The sequence below is a fragment of the Setaria viridis genome, chromosome 5, assembly GCF_005286985.2.
Source record: "Setaria viridis chromosome 5, Setaria_viridis_v4.0, whole genome shotgun sequence".
Classification (NCBI taxonomy): domain Eukaryota; kingdom Viridiplantae; phylum Streptophyta; class Magnoliopsida; order Poales; family Poaceae; genus Setaria; species Setaria viridis.
The window spans coordinates 38394770-38415175 of NC_048267.2; the positions used below are offsets into that span (position 1 = coordinate 38394770).

The 20406-nt window shown below is 44.3% G+C and overlaps 1 protein-coding gene across 1 annotated transcript; it reads left to right on the forward strand.

Moving 5' to 3' along the window:
- The first annotated feature begins 8062 nt into the window (after positions 1-8062).
- Positions 8063-11545, forward strand: LOC117855481 (subtilisin-like protease SBT3.5). The gene is made up of 9 exons (XM_034737849.2): positions 8063-8223; positions 8333-8424; positions 8608-8705; positions 8834-9606; positions 9692-9762; positions 9859-10113; positions 10218-10335; positions 10421-10592; positions 10802-11545. Exons 1-9 carry the CDS (start codon positions 8128-8130, stop codon positions 11344-11346), a joined length of 2220 nt encoding a protein of 739 aa, XP_034593740.1. The 5' UTR covers positions 8063-8127; the 3' UTR covers positions 11347-11545.
- The last annotated feature ends 8861 nt before the right edge of the window (positions 11546-20406 follow it).

The window sequence follows — 20406 nt, forward strand, 5'->3', positions numbered from 1 at the left end:
CGAGAGTGGAAGCAAATGACGAGAGAGTGAATGGATGGTTATATTAATCTTATAAAATATGTACATATACATACATGATGAGGTGACACCACGAAGGGGTCTTATGTCTGTTAGGACTTATAACGTTGCACCCCTTGAAATTAGATCCCATGGTAAATATTCTCTAACACTCCCTCATTTGATCATCCTTCAGATAATTTCTCAAGAAATACCCTGTGGGAAAAATTGGAGGAATATATAGGTAGATATATACCAGGCGAACTCCTCAAAACCCACATTGGTGATGTTTAACATTGATGCAAAATATGAAACATCATATCTTCTTATGTTGGAGAATTGGAGGTTATCGCAGAAGGTGTACCTCATAATTGAGTCATTTTTGAAAAATTGATGCTCACAACGTAATAGTCTCCGTATAATGAAATAATGGAGTAGATCTCCCAATAATGGGTAATAAACTTGCAGCCTAAAATTATAGTCTCTGGGACCATAATCTTGCAGCCTAAAAGTATAGTCTCTGGGACCACACATAGATCTTCATCATAAGATGTAGACCTCCTAGTGATGGACAAGTAAGGCTTGGTCTTAGGGCAAATAAATTCTTATAATTTATAAAGAATTTATTGCAGCCAATGTCTAGCATATTTTTCAATCCCAAATTGAAGACATGTAGTATATTTTGCCTCGAATACATCTTTAATTAAGAATAACTTAATTAAGAGAATTCTAATTTATTAAAATACAATTTATAAAGTAAATTGCTAAATTAATAAGGTTGTGAAAAAATGTAGTATGAGAGTAAATATTCTGAAGGAGTAAACACTCTACCATGCAAAATTGACAAAATTATGCGAGAGATCCTGCCGGGTTCTAAGCAAAAATAGTAATTATGTATGTATGTTTAGATAGATTAAACATACACAATGTTCTGGTCTAACATATTGAGTACAGGAGTATATACTTAACCATGCAAGTTCCGTTAAAAACAGAAACATATAGACACATAAAAGTTTAATTAAATTGCCAGCACTAAAATACGAAGAAACATGAGGGATTAATTGTAATTGCTACTGAAACAAATAAGAGGAAAATAAGTTTGTCAGGCCGACATAATTTTGAATGTGGCCCCAAACGGCTTAGAGCCCACCAAAGCCCGTACAGAGGTGATCGCCGGCCACCGCCGCCGGATGGCGCCGACGGCGCAGTGCCGGGCGAGCCGGGTGGCCTTGCATCGCTGCCGCTCGGCCATGGGCCATGGGCGCTTGCTAGGCATAGACGTGCGGTTCGTCGAGTGCTGCTGCCGCAGAACCTGAATACATTCATGTCGCCGCGAGCCGCGTGCCGCAATGGCGAGGGCTGTCCTGCAGCGGTAACCTTGGGCGCGGCCGCCGCATTTGGCTTGAGTAAGTGGACATTGCCACCGTGTCGCTACTTGCTGAAACGCACCGAGGGTGTGCGCTCCTGGCCGGCCGCGGCAGCCGCCAGGCACCGTGCACAGCCGCACCACTGCGAGCCGCCAGAGATGCCGTCGCAGCGCATCAGGTGCAGCAGCGCTGATGCGTTGAAACGGCCGCCGGTGGGGGTGACGACATCGACGTGGTCGGCTTTACGAAGTCGTTGACGTAAAGTACAGAGAAGTATGTAAGCATGTCATAAAATTGTTGCTTACCATTCGTTGTTGAGGCAATTAATCATGTGCTCTTCTGTGACTGCTTCAATTTTATCGGTTTCCAATTTTCTTTCCCTAGAAGGTCCAGGCCTCGGGTGCCGTACGCGCGGGGGATAGAAAACCGCGATGACCACCACAACGAAAGACAGCGCTGCAGCGGTTTGCGCCGGCAATGATGTTGACGTAGCGCGGTGCAGCGGTTTTCTCCCTCTCGTGGCCGAACTTAAGAGCGAGGAGGGCTGAACGTGGCTGTTGCTGATACTGTGTTGAGAGTGGAAGATAAATGACAAGAGTGAATAGATTATTATATTGACCTCATGAAACATATATATACATGATGAAGTGACATTACAAAGGAGTCTCATATTTGTTCGATGTGAAGGGACATATCTATTAGGACTTGTAACTGCTTGCACCTCCTGAAATTAGATCGCATGATGAATACCATGTTCAAGCAGAATTAATCGCTGTTATAGTGGTATCCAAATCCAAACTTTGCCCCGAAAACTTAATAGAGTGCTTTAATTACCTTCCACAGGTAGAGGTCTAATTCAAAATTTCTAAAATTAAATACGAATAGAATAGCGTTGGACATTTATCTTTTCCTCTGAGTAGCTATATATCAGCCTATCTCCCCCGTCGTCTATAGGTATCTTGTGTTTGTCATTATACGGACTTGACTAACTTTGGGTCCTCGAAACGAAGGTGAACACGTTTGATAATGTCTGCAGCATCCCCCTAGAAAATTACTAATAGGAACAAATTATGCGGAGAAATACCGGTCAAGTTTGATAATGACAAGAATACTGGTATGTCAAGTTTGAAGGACATATCTACGGTTACATGGTCATGGCCTGCTAATATAGTTCTAAATAGCCCACTATAGCTTCGCTATAGCTTGCTGTAACTTTTTTAGAGAGCTGACGATACACCATTGCCAATTATTCCGCTATGGCCATTTGGGACGCTTTAGCTCCGCTAAACAGTATTATTTAGCTTAGCCGCGAAATCTATTTAGCACTGTTAATCTTATTTCCCATTCCGCGGGTTTGATAATCCTTCATTTTCTTCACACTAGAGGCCCAAAAGCTCATTAGTTGCTAAAAAAACTATGATAGTGGTATAAAACCCTAACTATAATATTTAATTTTGAAGTGATAGACATGAAGACATGTTCTCATGTAGCCATAGACATGCATAGTATTCATAAAAGAGTAAATTTTACCGGCGGTTCTTAGACTTGTCCCGAGTTCTCATCCTGGTCCCGGTACTTTCAAAATGTACGTAGCAGTCCTCAAACTTGTCTCGAGCTCTCATCCTATTCTCGGTACTCTCAAAATACACATAATAGTCCCTAAACTTGTCCTGAGTTCTCATCCAGGTCCGTAAACTTGTTCCACTAAAACATTGGGTTGAATTTGAACTTAGTTTCAAATCCTCATGAAATTTTTTTATCAATTCTGAATGGGATTCTAACTTGGTTTCAATTCCTCATGAATTTTGAATTGATTTGGAGTAGGATTTGAACTTTAGGATTGAATCCCACTCAAATCAATCCAAAGTTTAAGAGTATTTGAAACAAGTTTGAATACCATTCAAAATCAATAAAAATTTAATATGGATTTTAAACCAAGTTCAAATCCCACTCAAAGTTTTAGTGGATGAGAGCTCAGGACAAGTTTATGGACCTAGATGAGAACTCGGGACAAGTTTAGGGGTTGTCATGTGCATTTTGAGAGTACTAGGACCAAGATGAGAGCTCGGGACAAGTTGAAAGACCATGATGAGAGTTTAGAACAAGTTTAAGGACCATCATGTGCATTTTGAGAGTATCGGGATCGAGATGAGAACTCGGGATAAGTTTAAGGACCGCCGGTGAAATTTACTCTTCATAAAATTTCCTTAGGTCCATGTTTATGTGCATGATTAACTAAAATTTTTCATACCTTTATAAAACTGCTAAATGAAATAGTTTTGCTATGTCCCGCTATAGATTTTTATAGCTTTTTGAAGAGGTCGCTAAATAGCTCAGCCCGCTAGTACTAATCAAACTGTCACGTCGCAAACAAAAATTCTACATTACCGGTGAACGCACGAATTAAGGAAGATATCCTCTCACGTTTTCTCTAACCTACTTGCCTCGTGCACTCACACATGACAAATAATCTACTTCCCAAACCATTTGCTACTCTAGTATCTAGAAAAGAAATGACAATTTTTCTCCACCTACATATCGTTCACTTTTGGTTCTCCTATAATAATATATAGGACGTGCTTAGTTTAGAGTAATAAAATTAGTGGGCAAATTGACCATTCGGTACTAACTTGAAGTATATTATACAAGTTGGTTGACTAATTTGTACCCACTTGTTGTACGGTGGTGGGTGCAATTTACTCTACATTGTAAATATGACATGTATCAAGAGAAAAAGCAATTTTGGTGAATACCACCTTTATATTTAAATCATTTCCTTTAAAAAACGAGATGTCTTTTCAGCACCATTTGTCTTATTTTTCTCTAGGTGCAGATCTCTAAGAAAAATTTACTTTGGTGTCATACCACTTCATCACTAAATTTGTATCAGCAAAAAATTCTCACGGCAAGGAGACAATCCAAACTGGTCTGGCCCTTAAATCACCTATTTCTCCACTTGGGCCCTTCCCACAACTAATTCTCGTTCACCCACCGACCAAACCAGTCATTTTCTCGTTCACACGTAGGCAAACGTCTGATCTATAGAGGATTTTGTGTTCCCCCTCGAATGGTTAAAATTCTGAAAAGTAAAAAAGCGAGATCGCCGGAGTATCATGCATTGGACTACTCTTCCTACTTTGAACACAAGAGAACACCAGACACACACGTCTCTTTGTAAATTTCAGACGCGTTTTTTTACAGTCCTTCCGGATTCATACACGTCTATAAATACTGGCCCATTAGCTGCATCCATGAGCAATAACAGCGCAACTGTGCTAGATATATAGCACACAGGGAAAAAGAACGAGGCACTCCTGGGGAATCCACCTTCAGATTCCAAACCTCCCCTTAGTACCAGTTGTGCAATCGGTACTGTTATATTAAAAAATAATCGGTATTAAAGGGGTATTAAAAAATTAAAAAAAATCCACCAACCACCGCCATTACAAATGGTGTCAAATAAGCAATGCAAAGAACAGAATTGTCCAAACAGCAAGCATTATTGTGGGGGCTAAATTTGAATAAAGTTGAGTTCATTATAAAACTATGCCATGCTATATGATCGAACAGTTCAACAATGTGATTGCAAACTACCCGCGAGATAGAACCCACAAAAGTCTTCTTGAGTCTAATCACATAAAAATGGAATTAATTGAGGATGGAGAGGGGAGGCTGAGGAAGCCATACCTTGGTTAATGGCGGCCTACAAACCGGAGAGCAACTAGGGCAAAGTGAACCAAGGATGAGGGGAAATAGGGAAAGACGATGAAGGACTCCCGCTTCAGCTCCATCCCCGCGATTCACACATAGAATATCAGTTTGTTAAAAGACAACCGAATCCAAAAAGTATACTCTCGATGTTTTTGGCTGAAAAACAGGCCTCCGGTTGCCCCTAACGAAGCAAATACATGCCCAAAGTATAAAACCAGCTGAAAATGAAGAGAAAAGGTACAGAAGGAGGGGTTCAAACCTTGCTTTGTGGGTAATTTGCCTCCATTAGCCATTTCTTGTGTGAAGAGGTCAAGTATATAGTGGCACCGCTAACAGCCAGGTGCGCACGCGCCAAGAGGGTCGCCAATGCTCGATTTCCTAACTTTTCATTTTTGGGAAGTTTTAATTCCCGCAACTTTCTATTTTTAGAAGATCATAACTTATACACATAACTCTGACATATAACTTATTACTTACAACTTCTTACGAGATAATTTTAGCACAACATTGATGGCATGCACAACTTATGGGCATAATTTCGAATTTTCAAAAGATAACTCAGTTTTTTTAATTTTAGATAGTTATACACACAATTTATATATACATAACTTTTCGGTAACAATTTCTTCCGTGTTACTTTTGTATTACACTTTTTAATGATATACACAACTTAACTGCATAGATTTTGACGCATTCTTGTACGAGAATATCGTTAGATAATATATACACGTAACTTATACACATAAACGATGTCCGTTTTATATCTACACGAGTACACAGTCTTATGAAAAAAATGGTTGAATGAAAAAAAGAGAAACATGCAACAACATGCCGCATGCGCGGCTGCGCGCGGAGCACTAGTCTTCGCCCGGTCGCGGCGGCTCCCGCGGGTGGATCCCGTCACATGCTAGCAGCGCTCGCGACGAGTGCATGGATATCGGTGCAATAAAACTATGGGCTAGTCCCCAACTGCTGTAAGTGAGATGCGTGTGATGGAGACCCAAAATTTAATTTGATGTGCCGGTCTCCCGTCATTATCTTTAGCGAGCATCGATGCATCACCAAATGATGCTAGGATGACTAGATCATCCTCCTAAATCAAATATGTTAGTTGGAATGACTAGATCAAAGCCTTATCTGAGAAGTATTTATAGAAAAGATCAAAGCCTTAACTTTCACAAGAAAAGTATTTATCGAAAGGTGCCTCTTGTAGAGGTGTGCGTCACGGTTGTAAGACGTAGTGAAGTTTAGCCGGTAGCGCGTGTATGTTTCTATGGGTCGAATGTGTCCTGTCTATTTCATGATCGGATAAGAAGAAACGGAACTCGTCTGACATTGGGCACAAAAGGACTCGAGTTTGAAAGTTAGTAGAATTTTTTTGAATCGTAACATCATCTCGCCGACAGATGGTGGTTGTTTTAAAGTTTCAAGATGGTGTAGTTTTAAGTTTTTTTTAAAAAACTTTGAAATATGATTTCTAACAAAATTTCTAAGTAATCTTGACCATCGTATCTAGCTCTTTCTGAATACTAGTATAGTTTATTATTGCTTACCGTAAATAAAATATTAAGTTGAGGAATACTCCACTCAAAGTAACGCGGTCACTGTCTTTCAATTCAAAAGAAAAAGTATTTATCGAAAGGTGCAGCTTCTAGAGGTGTGAGTCACGGTTGTAAGACGTAGTGAAGTTTAGCAGGTAGCGCGTGCATGTTTCTATGGGTCGAATGTGTCCTGTCTGTTTCATGTTCGGATAAGAAGAAATGGAACTCGTCTAACATTGGGCACAAAAGGAATCGAGTTTGAAAGTTAGTACTACCTCCGCTCGAATATATATGTCATTTCAGACAAGAAAACTAGCACAAAATAAGCTAGCTTCCTCTGTCTTGTCATCAAATAAAAACGAACGGATGCAGTATAAATTTTTTAGAATCGTAACGTCATCTCGCCGACAGGTGGTGGTTGTTTCAAAGTTTCAAGATGGTGGTAGTTTCAAGTTTTTTTAAAAAACTTTTAAATATGATTTGTAACAAAATTCCTAAGTAATCTTGACCATCGTATATTTTTATACTAGTTCTTTTCGAACACTAGTATAGTTTAGTATTGTTCACCGTAAGAGAGCTTTACATTATTGTCCGAGACAGACAGGATAAAATACCAAGTTGAGGAATACTCCACACATGATAAGGTTAGGCGAATGGTGTCACGCGGTCACTGTCTTTCAATTCAAACCTTAATTACGAAGATAAAATAGCTTTGATGAAATTACAATAATGCAGAACTACCAACTCCCTGAAACATTCTCTTGTGGCGCGCGCTCACACACACATGACAAACCACACCAAACCACTTCTTTTAACGAGGAAACGGCAAGAGCTAGCGCTGTCCATTCACATATTTAGAGAAGCTAAAGATTCTTTTATGGTTAACAATGCCTCTGGCGGCTTTCGAGCGTTACATGGTCGATCGATCAGGTTGGTGTACACCAGCCGCCAGGCCAACTTGTTGCTCTAGTAGAATTAGAAAGAGTAAATACCTATATATGTTTCATTAACCCCGTATATCATTTGGATGTTGGCGTGCATTCGGTTTAAGGAAGAATTAGATGGTGAATGGGCAATCTCTAATCTTAATTTCGAACTTGGCACAGATGGTTTGAACTGATACTCCTAATTTCAGGAGGAGTACGTTGATTCGTCGAACAAAAATCTACAAATGACTCTGTAGTAAAACCCGTTTGGACGGACTAGAACTTCAGTTGATTGGGAACTACGCCTGCTGCTTCGGTCATGGACTGTTTCTTCATTATTTGTTAATTGGTGTATCACTTGTCAAGGATGTAAATAAGTCACGGGGTTAACGTGTCAATCCCATAAATCAATATGTATTTGTTGTAAGAAAGTGTATAAAGGAATAAAGGGCGTAACACCAGAGTACAAAGTGTTAAGAATTCTCTGACTCTTTCTATGTTGACAAGGAGAATACAGCTTTCATAGATGCCTATAAATACTTGCCCTAATGGCACCAATGAACAACACACAACATCGTAGAAAACATGGGACTCTATTCTTCATCACGTGCCCTTCTGGCCTCGACACTACTGCTTTGCTTCTGCATTCTGTTTCTTGGAGTACATGGAGGATCCCGCAGGGTAAGCATGGCTGTTAACACTTCTTTCATCACTAAGTAGAGGAGGTATGCATTAGCTTAGAGACCGTGCATGTTTCTGTAATTTGAATCCCATTCTGCTGCGTCTGCAGCTTTATGTCGTATACCTAGGAGATGTGAAACACGGACACCCAGATGATGTCATCGCTTCGCACCATGATATACTCAGCAATGTTCTTGGGAGGTACGTATCCTCTTTCAGTTGGGCCGTGCTTGTTACTTACTGATTATTTTCAAGAATTCCTTTGAGAAGAATGATGTGCAAACTGATCATGGTTCATCGCCGTACCATTCCTCGAAGATCAGTAGCAATGTCAGCCATCAAGAGATTAATTGTGTTTTCGCGTGTAAATTCCTAAACTTTCAGCATGGAAGATTCTTTGGATTCCATGATTCACAACTACAAGCATGGCTTCTCAGGGTTCGCAGCCATGCTTACCGAAGACCAAGCTAAGCAGCTTGCAGGTCAGGCCTCTCAACCTTCCTGCTCAAACAACGAGGAGCATGTCTCATGCTCCTCAGTTCTCTCGTCGATTTGTTCCACAGCTATCAATGCAAAATCTGTGACGCCTTTGTGCCTTTGTTCTCTGCAGAGTTTCCGGAAGTCATCAGCGTCAAACCCAGCAGAAGGTGCAGGGCAACAACCACTCGAAGCTGGGACTTCCTCGACATGAGCTACCAAATGCCCAATGACCTGCTCAATAAAGGCAGATATGGAGAGGACGTAATCATCGGAGTTATTGATACAGGCATCTGGCCCGAGTCCAGAAGCTTCAGCGACGAAGGGTACGGGCCCGTGCCGTTACGGTGGAAAGGCGTGTGCCAAGTCGGACAGGCCTGGGACAGCAACAACTGCAGTCGTAAGATCATCGGCGCACGGTTCTACAGCGCCGGAGTGCCCGAGGAAGAACTGAAGGTTGACTACCTCTCAGCCAGGGACCTGGACGGCCACGGCACGCACGTGGCCTCCACTGCAGCAGGCTCGGTCGTGGAGGGGGCCAGCTTCCATGGCCTCGCCGCGGGTGTTGCACGAGGCGGCGCGCCCCACGCTCGCATTGCCGTCTATAAAATCTTATGGGGGAGAGACGCCGAAGGAAACGACGCCGCCCTGCTCGCGGCCATCGACGATGCGATACACGACGGAGTGGACGTTCTATCACTGTCAGTTGGTGGTTTCAGCGACAATTCGTTCGGAGCCCTCCACGCGGTTCAGAAGGGGATCACTGTCGTCTACGCGGCCGGGAACGACGGGCCTAGTCCGCAGACTGTTGAGAACACGTCTCCCTGGGTCATCACCGTCGCGGCGAGCAAAATGGATCGGTCGTTTCCGACGGTGATCACCCTGGGAAACAAGCAAAAGATTGTGGTACGGGATACAGACAACAAGCTCTGAAGAGTCACAAGCCTGCCATATGGTTTCTTGCCTTGAGCAAATTCTACTCGTTTTGCAGGGACAATCGCTCTACTACCAAGGGAAGAACTCATCCAGGAGCATTTTCAGAAGTCTTGAAAACGGAGGCCTGTATGTAAAACCATTAAATTTAATTGGTTTTCTGCAAATGCGCCATAAATTCAGAATCTGGCCAGAAATTAAACTTTTTTTTCCTTGTGCGGTCAGGTGCACGGCGGATGATCTAAGTGGTAAAGATTTGAAAGGGAAAACTGTGCTTTGTGCATCACCAAATTCACCAATGGGAGATGGCCCGCTTTTGGTATTCCCACAAGCATTGCGAAACGTACGGAATGGAGGGGGCTCCGGTCTTATCTTCGTTCAGTATACCACCGATGGTCTCAGAGCATGTGAAGGCATTACGTGCGTTATTGTGGACATTGACTATGGTAAAAAGATCAAAGAATACATCAACACCACCAGGTATACCGCTTCCAGAATCCTGATCAGGCCTACACTGCTCATTAGAAGCTCTTGATCATGCTCTGTAACGGCTTCTCAGATAAATTTCTGGTTGTTCTAAGCAGCTCTCCAATCGCAAGGATTGAACCGGCCCGAAGCATTACAGGTAAAGAGATCCTAGCACCAAAAGTGGCAGCATTCTCCTCTAGAGGTCCATCACCCGACTATGCTGATATCATTAAGGTATCAAGAGTTCAATGTAACGCTAGACACTGCGTACTAATAAGCTATGATCTGCCATCTCACTTGGCTCTTGCTTTCTCAACAGCCTGACATAGCTGCACCTGGAGCCAACATCTTAGCAGCACAGGGGAATTCCTACGAAATTAAGTCAGGGACATCAATGGCTACCCCTCATGTAACTGGCATCATCGCACTGCTAAAATCCCTGCATCCAAATTGGTCTCCTGCTGCACTGAAATCGGCCATAGTCACCACAGGTAATTAGACCAACCACAGCTTTTGAAGAGTTTTTAGGGCAATTCGCCAGGTGCATTGCCTTTTCATATTAGCTAGACAGGAATTTTGTACGCTTCATTGGAACTATTGTATTTTTAACAGCTTCAGTTTTAGGAGATAACTTCTAATAAAGTTATGGCTAATTTACTAGGCAATGCGTCTTACCTCTGTTTATTTTTGCACGGTGAAGCATCTGTAACTGATGAACACGACATGCCGATACTGGCGGAAGGGTTGCCTCGAAAGATTGCTGACCCATTCGACTATGGAGGTGGACACATCAACCCTAACAGAGCAGCTGATCCTGGCCTGATTTATGACATCGATCCGAATGTTTACAACTATTTCTTTGGTTGCACCGCCACGAAGACTTCCGCAAGCTGCAATAAAACATCAATACCAGGGTATCTCTTGAACCTGCCATCCATCTCGGTTCCATACCTGAGGTATCCAATTAGCGTATCCAGAACGGTCACAAATGTAGGCGAGGTTGATGCAGTATACCATGCTGCAATTGAAAGCCCAGCTGGAGTCAAGATCGAAGTTGAGCCGTCTGTTCTTGTATTCAATGCTGCAAACAAAATTCATACATTTCAGGTCAAAATATCACCTATGTGGAGGTTACAAGGGGATTACACATTTGGCAGCATTACTTGGTACAATGGTAAAAAAACAGTGCGAATTCCAGTAGCAGCCCGGATCACAATTCATGATTTCTTCGCAGATGTTGCATAACTAGGGCGAAACATGAGATGACATCATATTGTTCTTGTACTTTTTGAAAGACTATCATAGTGTTTTAACTTTTGAGCATTGTATAGAAAACATAAATAATTAAGAAGTGCCCAGATCCATTATGGCCTTACTTGTGTAATCCTTTTTCTTATCGGAATCATATAAACAGCTGCCATTGTTGCAGCAGGTTAAATTTTAATGAAGTTGTTTGTGCTATGCAATCCTAATAACTATGTCAAAATGGAGTTGCTCCTGTACAAGGACTTTTCATTGAAACTATACTTATATTTGTTGTAATAGCTTTCAACTTTTGTATGGAATCAGCCCTATATAAATACTCTCTCCAGTCATAAAAACTTGACACTTGTTGACTTTCTAAAAACTTGACACTTGTTGACTTTCTATTGTCTTCGAGCTAACTTTGACCGATATTTTTTTATAAATAAGTATGAATGTATGATATTATGAAGGTACTTTTAATACATATCTACACATGTGATTTTCTTGTTCCCAAACTAAAACTTAAAAACTATTGACAATCAAAGTTTTTAAAAGTTTAACCAAATTTTGATCAAAGCATCAAGTATTTTGATTGAAGACAACATAATTAATGTGTATATCTTTCACTTTTCTCTCAAATGTTGATGAAAGAGAATTTCTAAGAGTCCACCTTCCGTATTTCTCTAATGTTTAAATTGTTGAGGTACCTCGGTTCATGAGTGGGCCCAAATTGAGACGGCGGAAATGAACAAACTAGGTACAAGTCGAGAGGGGAAAGGTCAAATTTTGCTTTTAAAAGCTGCATGGATGGGTGCAGAGGCACGACAAGATCACCGACGCCTCTTTCTTCTGAGTTGCTCAGTGTTGTAGATGGAAGTTCACCTAAATTTGTCTCCTTCGCATAGGAGGCGTGGATCTTGGCAGTTGCTCCATCCCTCCTCTCATGAGGGGCAAATCCTCCTCCACGACGGTTGTGGGGACCACCCCTTGGGCGTCCACATTTATGCAATTCAGTGCCATTCCCTAGATCATTATCTGGCACCAGCAATAGTTGGAATGATTATCCAAGTAAGAAGTAGAGAAAATAGAAAGAGTTATGACTGTGTCATCTTCACCTTTAGGGAATAGCAAGCAATAATCAAGACACGGCGGAATGACAAAAGGTGGCTCTCTAGAATACTTGGCAAAATAAGTAAGATTGAGTACTTTTGCCAGAAATACTCAGCAAGTATCTTACCGTTGAAAAGTTAATGATATGTAGGGTGAATCAAGGAAAGGTATGCAAAGTGTAACACCATTTGGGCTTTTAAAGGGAAAGTTTTTATAATAATAATAATAATAATGTTGTTTTGACCCTGGAGGGAAAAACAAAGCCTCCCCTGCCAGTTCCCATATTTTAAAGGCAGCGATCGTCGGGATCATGCTTATTTTAGAGGTACGGGCATCCGCTCCTTATACTCTATTTTTAAAAGGGTGTAACTAATGAAAGAGAGCTTTAACCATGTGAGTTCATGACTGAGAACCGTGACTACTTGAATAGATTAATTAACTTTGCAAAGCTTGTACACTTTACCATATGATCGGGTAGATCATACCAAGGCCTTTGACGGTACTACCCTACGAGAGCCATACCCACCAGCGTCCATCTTTGGATGACATCCTCTAGCTCCATCCATGGATAATACTGGAACCTAAACAGGGGTTATTCCATGTCCACTCGTTTGACGCAACTGGAGCAAGAGTGTCGCTGCCTTACGGATTCCTTGAGAGTTCATGAGGAGGCCGCTAAATCTTTTGCAATTGAGAGGAGCGACCATGAAGTTCTTCAGGAGCGACTGGAGAATCGCTATAGATCTTTGAATCAAAGATATCAGGGTGAGTACTCGTGGTTGTTGAGTAAGTTTTACTCATAGTCGTAGATTCTGATCTGTGTGTTGTTTGACGCAGAGTTCAAAAGCAAGGAGGCCGCTGCGAGTAGCCAGCTACTTGACTGGAGAAATGCTCACGACCGGGTAGCCGATGAGGCTACCCGCCTTAGGGCATCACTGGCTGAAACTCAGGCAGCCTATGAGTGTGAGAGGGATAGAAAGGATTGGATGGGAGTGATGCTGGTGTTGGCTATGGTGTCCTGTAGAGGCCATGCTTGAACTGTGGGGAGGCTGGAAAGTGATCTCCAAGAGTTGACTAGTGCTGCTCAGGACGTAGTCAACGCTATTGCTCCACCTGAAGATGATGCCGAGCCTCACTCGCTAATCAAGAGACTAAGATCTACCCCGGGTAGAGTTGCTGGACTGTGTAAGACTATCTGCAAGCAAATCCTTGCAGTGGTCAAGTCGTATTACCCGAGGGCAAACTTGTCGGCGGCTGGAGATGGAATTGCCCGGAACTGCACAGAGGATACCTATACGCAGTACCTTGAGGAGGCTAAGCCCATTGCGATAAGGATGACCGAGTTCATATCTTTGGAAGAACCCTAGTCATTTGAACTCGTTGTATTTTTTGCCGAACACTTGTACTCAAACTTAGTCATGTAAATCTTGCCCTGAGAAATTCTAATATGATCGATGATCTTTGTTGGTTGACCTCGTAGTCGGGAAAACAAATTCAAGTAACCGAGTAGTCGTAGTATCCGGTATGGTCTTCAATTATTGGAGTTGCTGTTGGGGGTACTGTAGCTATTATTGCCTTGTATTATTGGAGTTGTTGTTGGGGGTACTGTAGCTATTATTGCCTTGTACTTGAGAGGGTGCACGGGTACACTGTTTACTTTTATCCGTGTGCTCAGTGTGGTCACATGCGTGGGGTTAAGGCGTCTGTCTGGCCCTTGTCAGTATTTCAGGTTGCTCGTCACGAGCGAGCAGTAACTGCAAGTAGTTGGCAGTTGTAGCCCTTCGGCTATAAATGAGCTCTTGGGTACTCGATCAGGATCATGCCCTTCAGTATAGCGATGGCTTGCTTCATGTTGCTGTTGTTTGATAGTAGAAAGCTTCCAATGGGCACCCCAGTGCTAGAAGATTCCTCGTGGATTAGAGCCACCTTCCCTCCATAGATTCTTACGCTCGTAGGGATAGCCGTGATGCTAGAAGAATCATCGTAGGAGGGTTTGTCGCGTGCCTCATCTTGCAGCTCGTGATCCGCTGAGTCCGTGCTGGAACTTGCGGGTGAAGGATAATGAGCTCCGCGGTCTTTATCTGGCTCCCTGATTAAAGGTCATGATTCTCGGGCGAACGCAAGCTTGATGATGTCTGGTGCCATCGATCTTGCGTGGAGAAACTCGGCGACTGCCCCTACCTAACGCGCCAGCTGTCGGTATTTTAGACCGGCAACCTGCCTAGGGAGTACCCAAGGTGGTCTTTTGTGCGGTGGGTATCGTCGAGAATCAAGGAGTCGATGTTGACGCAAGGAACACGATTTAGATAGGTTCAGGCCGCTAGATCGCGTAATACCCTACGTCCTGTGTGTAGATTATATTGATCTTGTTTTCTGTTGTTTGTTGTTTGGAGGGGGTCCCTGCCCGCCCTTATATAGTCGGGGGAGCAGGGTTACAGGGCGGATTGTGTACGAGTCCTAGTTGAGTACGTTTATAGAGTCCTACTCTAATTCGGTAGAGTAGTTTCCTTTTGACCCGACTAGTCTTAGGGAGTCCATGAAGCCTACGCGCTCTGCAGAGTAGTCTTCATGCCGAATAGGTTTCGGGTACGTTCCCTTGAGTGGGACAAATCTTCCGGTGGACCCAGGGGTGCCTAGCCAACATAGGGCCAACCATCTCACGGGGTTTCTCCATCACCACCAGATCGAGGCTTCATCACAAGTCTAAGGATGGAAACATAGCCTTTAATCAGGGGGAAGAAGGGAGAGTGAGGAGGTCACCTTGCTTGGTGGCGCGGATGGTGAATGGAGAGCGAGTAAGGTGACTAGGCGAGGCAAGCAAAGGACAATGAGAAAGACAGGCGGTCGTACCGTTTCAGCTCCACTCCACCTTTACACCCAAGACGATGGCGGAGGCGCATGCTTGGGTGAGAGCTACAGGAGGAAGGAGGAGGTTTTGCCTAGGAGGAGGGCACTCGTGGGCCTGAGGTGAATTAAGCTTTCCTGAGTTTATGCCCACCAATATTATGGGCTGATATTTCGTGAGTTTCTTCGCGTAATGGAGGCCCAAAGCTATTGCTGTTCCAGCAAAAACTGACTCTTCAAACTAAGCCTTGAACGGAAACGTCATCCTGGTTTAAATGGAGATCTCATCTAAGTCCATGAATTATTAAAGTGATCATCTAGGTCTGCGATCTAATAAAGTGTGATCACGGAGGTCCATGCGTGTCTACGAATGCAATTTTTGCCTACGTGGCGCTGCCAGCGTGGACATGTGAGCTCATAAAGTAAGGTGCCGGTTTTCCATTTCTTGTACACCGCTCCCTTCTATTTTCAGTCTCATAATACATATTATCAATGCCCTAAAATTGAGAAGAATACATCCTCAGTGATAGTAAGAAACTATCCTGAGTACCTCTTAAAGGTAGCTTATTTTGGTATAAATTGGTACATCAAGATGACAATACACAAAGGATATATATATACTGTATAATTGCCTAGTTGGTCACTTCTCACTTGGGGCTATGAGTTTTGAGTATGAGTATTGAGAGAAATAGTACACATATGATGTTCAAAGTAACAGATGCAAAGTAACCCAACTATGCATGCTTCAGGGTCTATGGAACTAAGAGCAAAGTAGCAGACAGCAGAGCAGCAAGCCATCAAATACTATGAGGCGTGAGCACTGAGCAAACAGCGGAGCAATAGGAAGCTGGAGGGTACAAGAGCAATAGGAGATACATTTGTTCACTAACCATCACAGGAGGAGCTCATCTTTGTTATCTAGTACAACTTTGAGCGGATGGCCACGGCAGGGACTGAATCGGCAGACGGACGGCCGGGGCAGAGGAATAGGTGGGCGGCCAAGGCAGGGATGGACGGACAGGGGCAGAACTTGAGGAGGGATGGGATCTGGTGGTAGACTGCGCATGGCCACGGCAGAGACAGGATCCAGTGGCGGCGGCGAATGCGGGAGCTCACTCACGCACGGGCAGGAGGTGGCTCGCTCGAGGATGGGGTCAAGAGTAGCAGTGAGGGAGAAGGCGATGCGCTCTGGTGGTTCGGCTACGATGGACGGCGAGACCGCGGGAGTCCAGAAGGTCGTCGGAATGAAGCGCGGAGGTGGGAGGTTGGTGGCAAAGAAGGGAATGGGATCCGGTGGGTCGGCGGCGGTTGGCGGCGAGGGACCGGGAGAGGTCACCGTGTTAGGGATCCCCAAAAAGATAGTCACCCTCAAGGTCGTTACGTTTAGCATATTTCACGTAGCCCCACAAAATAAGTAGCTTCGGGCGAGGGTCCCTAACCTTGGGGGACAAATCTGGCATGAAAGAGTAGTTCTAGCCTCGCCGCCCTGCTAAGAGCTCTGCCTCGAAGCCAAGAGACAATCACCGATCACCAGACAATAACTAAGCTTGCCCTCGAACGCTCAAAGCTAACCCTGAGCGTCGAGTTGTCTGCTGTCTCGTGCAGGGTTGTTGAAACAAGGATCAGGGCGCACGGTTGGCGCCTCTCCGGTGCGAAGTTGGAACGGTCTCAAAGCTCGAGGTTAAAATGGCTTCGGGTCCGAGGTTAAAAACGTGAAGGCGTGATTCGCAGAATCGTCTGAGAGCGCGATTCATGGGGCTGATTGGAGGCGTGAGAAGCGTGACTCGCTGGAGGAGACCAAGTCGTACAAGTAATCTCCAAATGACCTTCGTGCATAGCATATTCTAAGAATGTAGTGGTTGAATAAGGGTAATTGTGGAATGTAAAGTGTTCTCCGGGATACTATAAAAGTGGAGCCCGACCCTGATGTAAACTGAGGCTCATTTTCTTAAGTTAAACTACGAGTGCTTCCCAACATTATCGTGTCTTAGTCTCCCTAAGACTTATTTTCTAACATTGGCACCCAGCTGAAGACTCGGTCGAGGGCCGCGGTGAAGAAGGGGATGGCATCCGTTGGGTCGGCGGTGAGGAATCTCACCGGAGGGCCTAGCGGCGGCGCGCCAAAGGTCACGACCGCTGGATGGAGAGAGAGAGGAATAGAATGGGAGAGAGAGAGGCGAGGAGGGGTGGTAGGACCCGCAGCGAAGCAATACAGCGTGAAGGAAATGGAAATACACAAAGAGTACCTCAAGAGAGAGAGTGTGGCGTGGATCTAGAGAGGAGAATGGACAGGTGGGAACGCACGTTCCAAACGGTAATTTCGCACCGCGCACGGGGCCCGCCCGAGCCCCTGCCCGTGGTCCATCTAACAAACGCTGCTCTGAACTGATGACGCAGCGGTCCTCATGGTCGCGTGGATGGAGGACGCGTGCTCGGCGACCTCCGTCCCGCTGGGCGTGGCCCAGCAACGTGGCGTCGTCGGCGTCCGCCTCGGCGAGCTGCTCGCACAGGCATCGGGCAACACGTTAGTCTGCCTTCCGCCGCACGGAGCTCGCCGGCGCTGACCTCGTCGCTGCCTGCTGCTGGATGACCTCACCGGCACCGGCCGCATCGACGTGCTCAACTTCGACATTGGCATGGGCAGTAGCGGCAACAAGAAGGCATCCACGAGCCACGGCAGTGTGTACTTTGTATGTGCAGCATCGATGACACAAATCAAACCCGTGGACTGGAAGCCATCCATTGATAGCAGCAGATGCGCATCAAATCCTATATCCGTGCTCAACTTCGACGGGACGTGGAGCACCGCCGCCCGCATCTACCGCTCTCTGGCCGTGTAGCTCGCCCGTGCGGTCGCCATCGCGCTCACCTGCTTGAGCTGATCCCTCCGCGCCTTGATTTTGCCTGCACTTGCTCCGCTACGCCCTCGATTTCAGTCGCGCCGCAGTGATTTCGCTCCTGTTCCACCTCCGCCACCACAACGCAATGACCGCAGGAGCAAAGGAGCTGCCATGGGTTTTGGACGCACAAGCAATGGAGCTGCCACGGCTGTCGGAGGTCCAAATTGTGGTGGGCTCTGTTGCCGTGGCGATGGACACGCTGCCGCAAGGATGGTGACCGTGCAGGCAAGGCACACGCCGACGCAGCTGCAGCTGGAAGCGGAAGACAACCGCACGGTGCCAGGCGTCAGGCGTGTGCTCCGTGCTCGGCTGCTCTTGGTTGCCCGCGATGGTTGCCAGGGTCATCGACGACCTCAGGTCCTAAGCTACGTTCGCGGAGTATATCGATCTGCATTCTATAGGAAGGGGACGGCGGACCGGAGAAGGCCAAGATTAGAGATGGCAATGGGCCGAAACCTGAAACCCGTGGGTTTTTACTCCGTTAGAGTACACCCGTGGGTCAATTTTTCTACCCGTGAATTTATTAATGGGCAACAAGTGAGACCTGTCAGGTTCGCGGGCATGGGTTTGAAAACATAAAACCCGAACCATGAACCCATGGATTTTTTAGACCCGGCCATATACCACCAAATAAGTCCATGTTCTTAACCCACACATCAATTTTGATGGCCAAAGCCCAACTCATATATGCATGTGCTACTTATTATCGTAAGTAAATTGTTAAAAACTGAACTTTGGTAGTTTAAAATCTATACTATGCATCTATGTCACTGATATGAAGTGCTTTTGTTAACATGTGGTGTTATGATTTGATAAATCTTATATCTTGTCTTACTATATTTCTGTTGGTTTACATCAATGTTGCATGCACATATATTAAATTATGAATATCTATATGTATAAGATAATTTTTTTTGCTTGCTTTGGTACCCACGGGCGACCTGTGGATACCCGTTAACATGATGGGCATGGGTCGGGTCATGGGGTTTTTAACGGGTGGGTTTTATATTCGCGGGTATAGGTTTGGGATGGCAAAACCCAGCGAGTTTGTGCCCGTTGCCATCCTTAGCCAAGACTCATCCATGCTGGCAGCGCCACGTAGGCAAAGGTTGCATCTGTGGACGCTCATGGACCTCCACGCATACTCTTTAATATATCGTGAACCTTGGTGACCATTTTAATAATTCATGGACTCAGATAAGATCTCAGGAATATGAAATTCACTCAACATTTTTTTTCCGAAAGACACCGCCATAAATAATTTGGATACTCTTTTTCTTTTTCACGTGGCGAGAAAAGTAGACTGGATGATGAACCATCATATATGACTAAATCAACGTTTTAAGTGGTAATAAGGACTAGATCAAGCATTGACTTTCCGAACAAAAATATTAGAAAAATGCTGTTAGAAATATGTATACACTTCTGGTTGTAGGACGTAATCAAGATTAGCATGTAGCTCGAAGAAGATAAGAAGAAAACGAACTCGCCTTAATATAGTTTGGGCATTGTTCCATGAAAGTTCGTAGCACATAAACTTATTTAAGGTGAACATCAAACACACAAAGAAGACAACTTTGACGAAGTCGAAGTGGTTGGTAGGCTCCCTGCTCTTTGCCGAAGTCTGGTTCTGGCTTTGCCTTGAGAGTTGAGAGGCTGGATAAACTATGCTATATGATGTCACGATCTTCTAATTCAATCAAAGTAGGTGTGCTACTAGTAAACATGATTAAATTTTGCAATGCAGAACTCTTTGAAACCTTCTCTTGTGGAAAGCGCGCGCACACACATCAATATCCATTCAAGCCACTTGATGCGATTTTTTTAGAAAAAGGAAATATTTCCGACCTCCGCAGCACGTTAATTATTACTTTTCCATCCATTCTTGCTGAAGATATCCAAAGTGAGAACTTTCAACGTTTTGCGTGCCAAACATATAAATGATTCCTTATTCCTCAAACTGTAATAGGGGCCACTTGCTGCGATGGATACTCCTTTTTTTTCTTTTCCCGTCAACAGGGTCTTACTTGACTCCGGTGCTTATATAGGTGCTTTATTTTGAGGAATCATTAGATGGTGAATGGGTCATATGGTCCTGATTTATGAACCTGCTCTTTCATGATTAATTGACCCATTAAATAAAAAAAATAGAAAATGGAACCAAATACAACCTCTCCGACAGCACGCAGCCAATCTTTACATAATT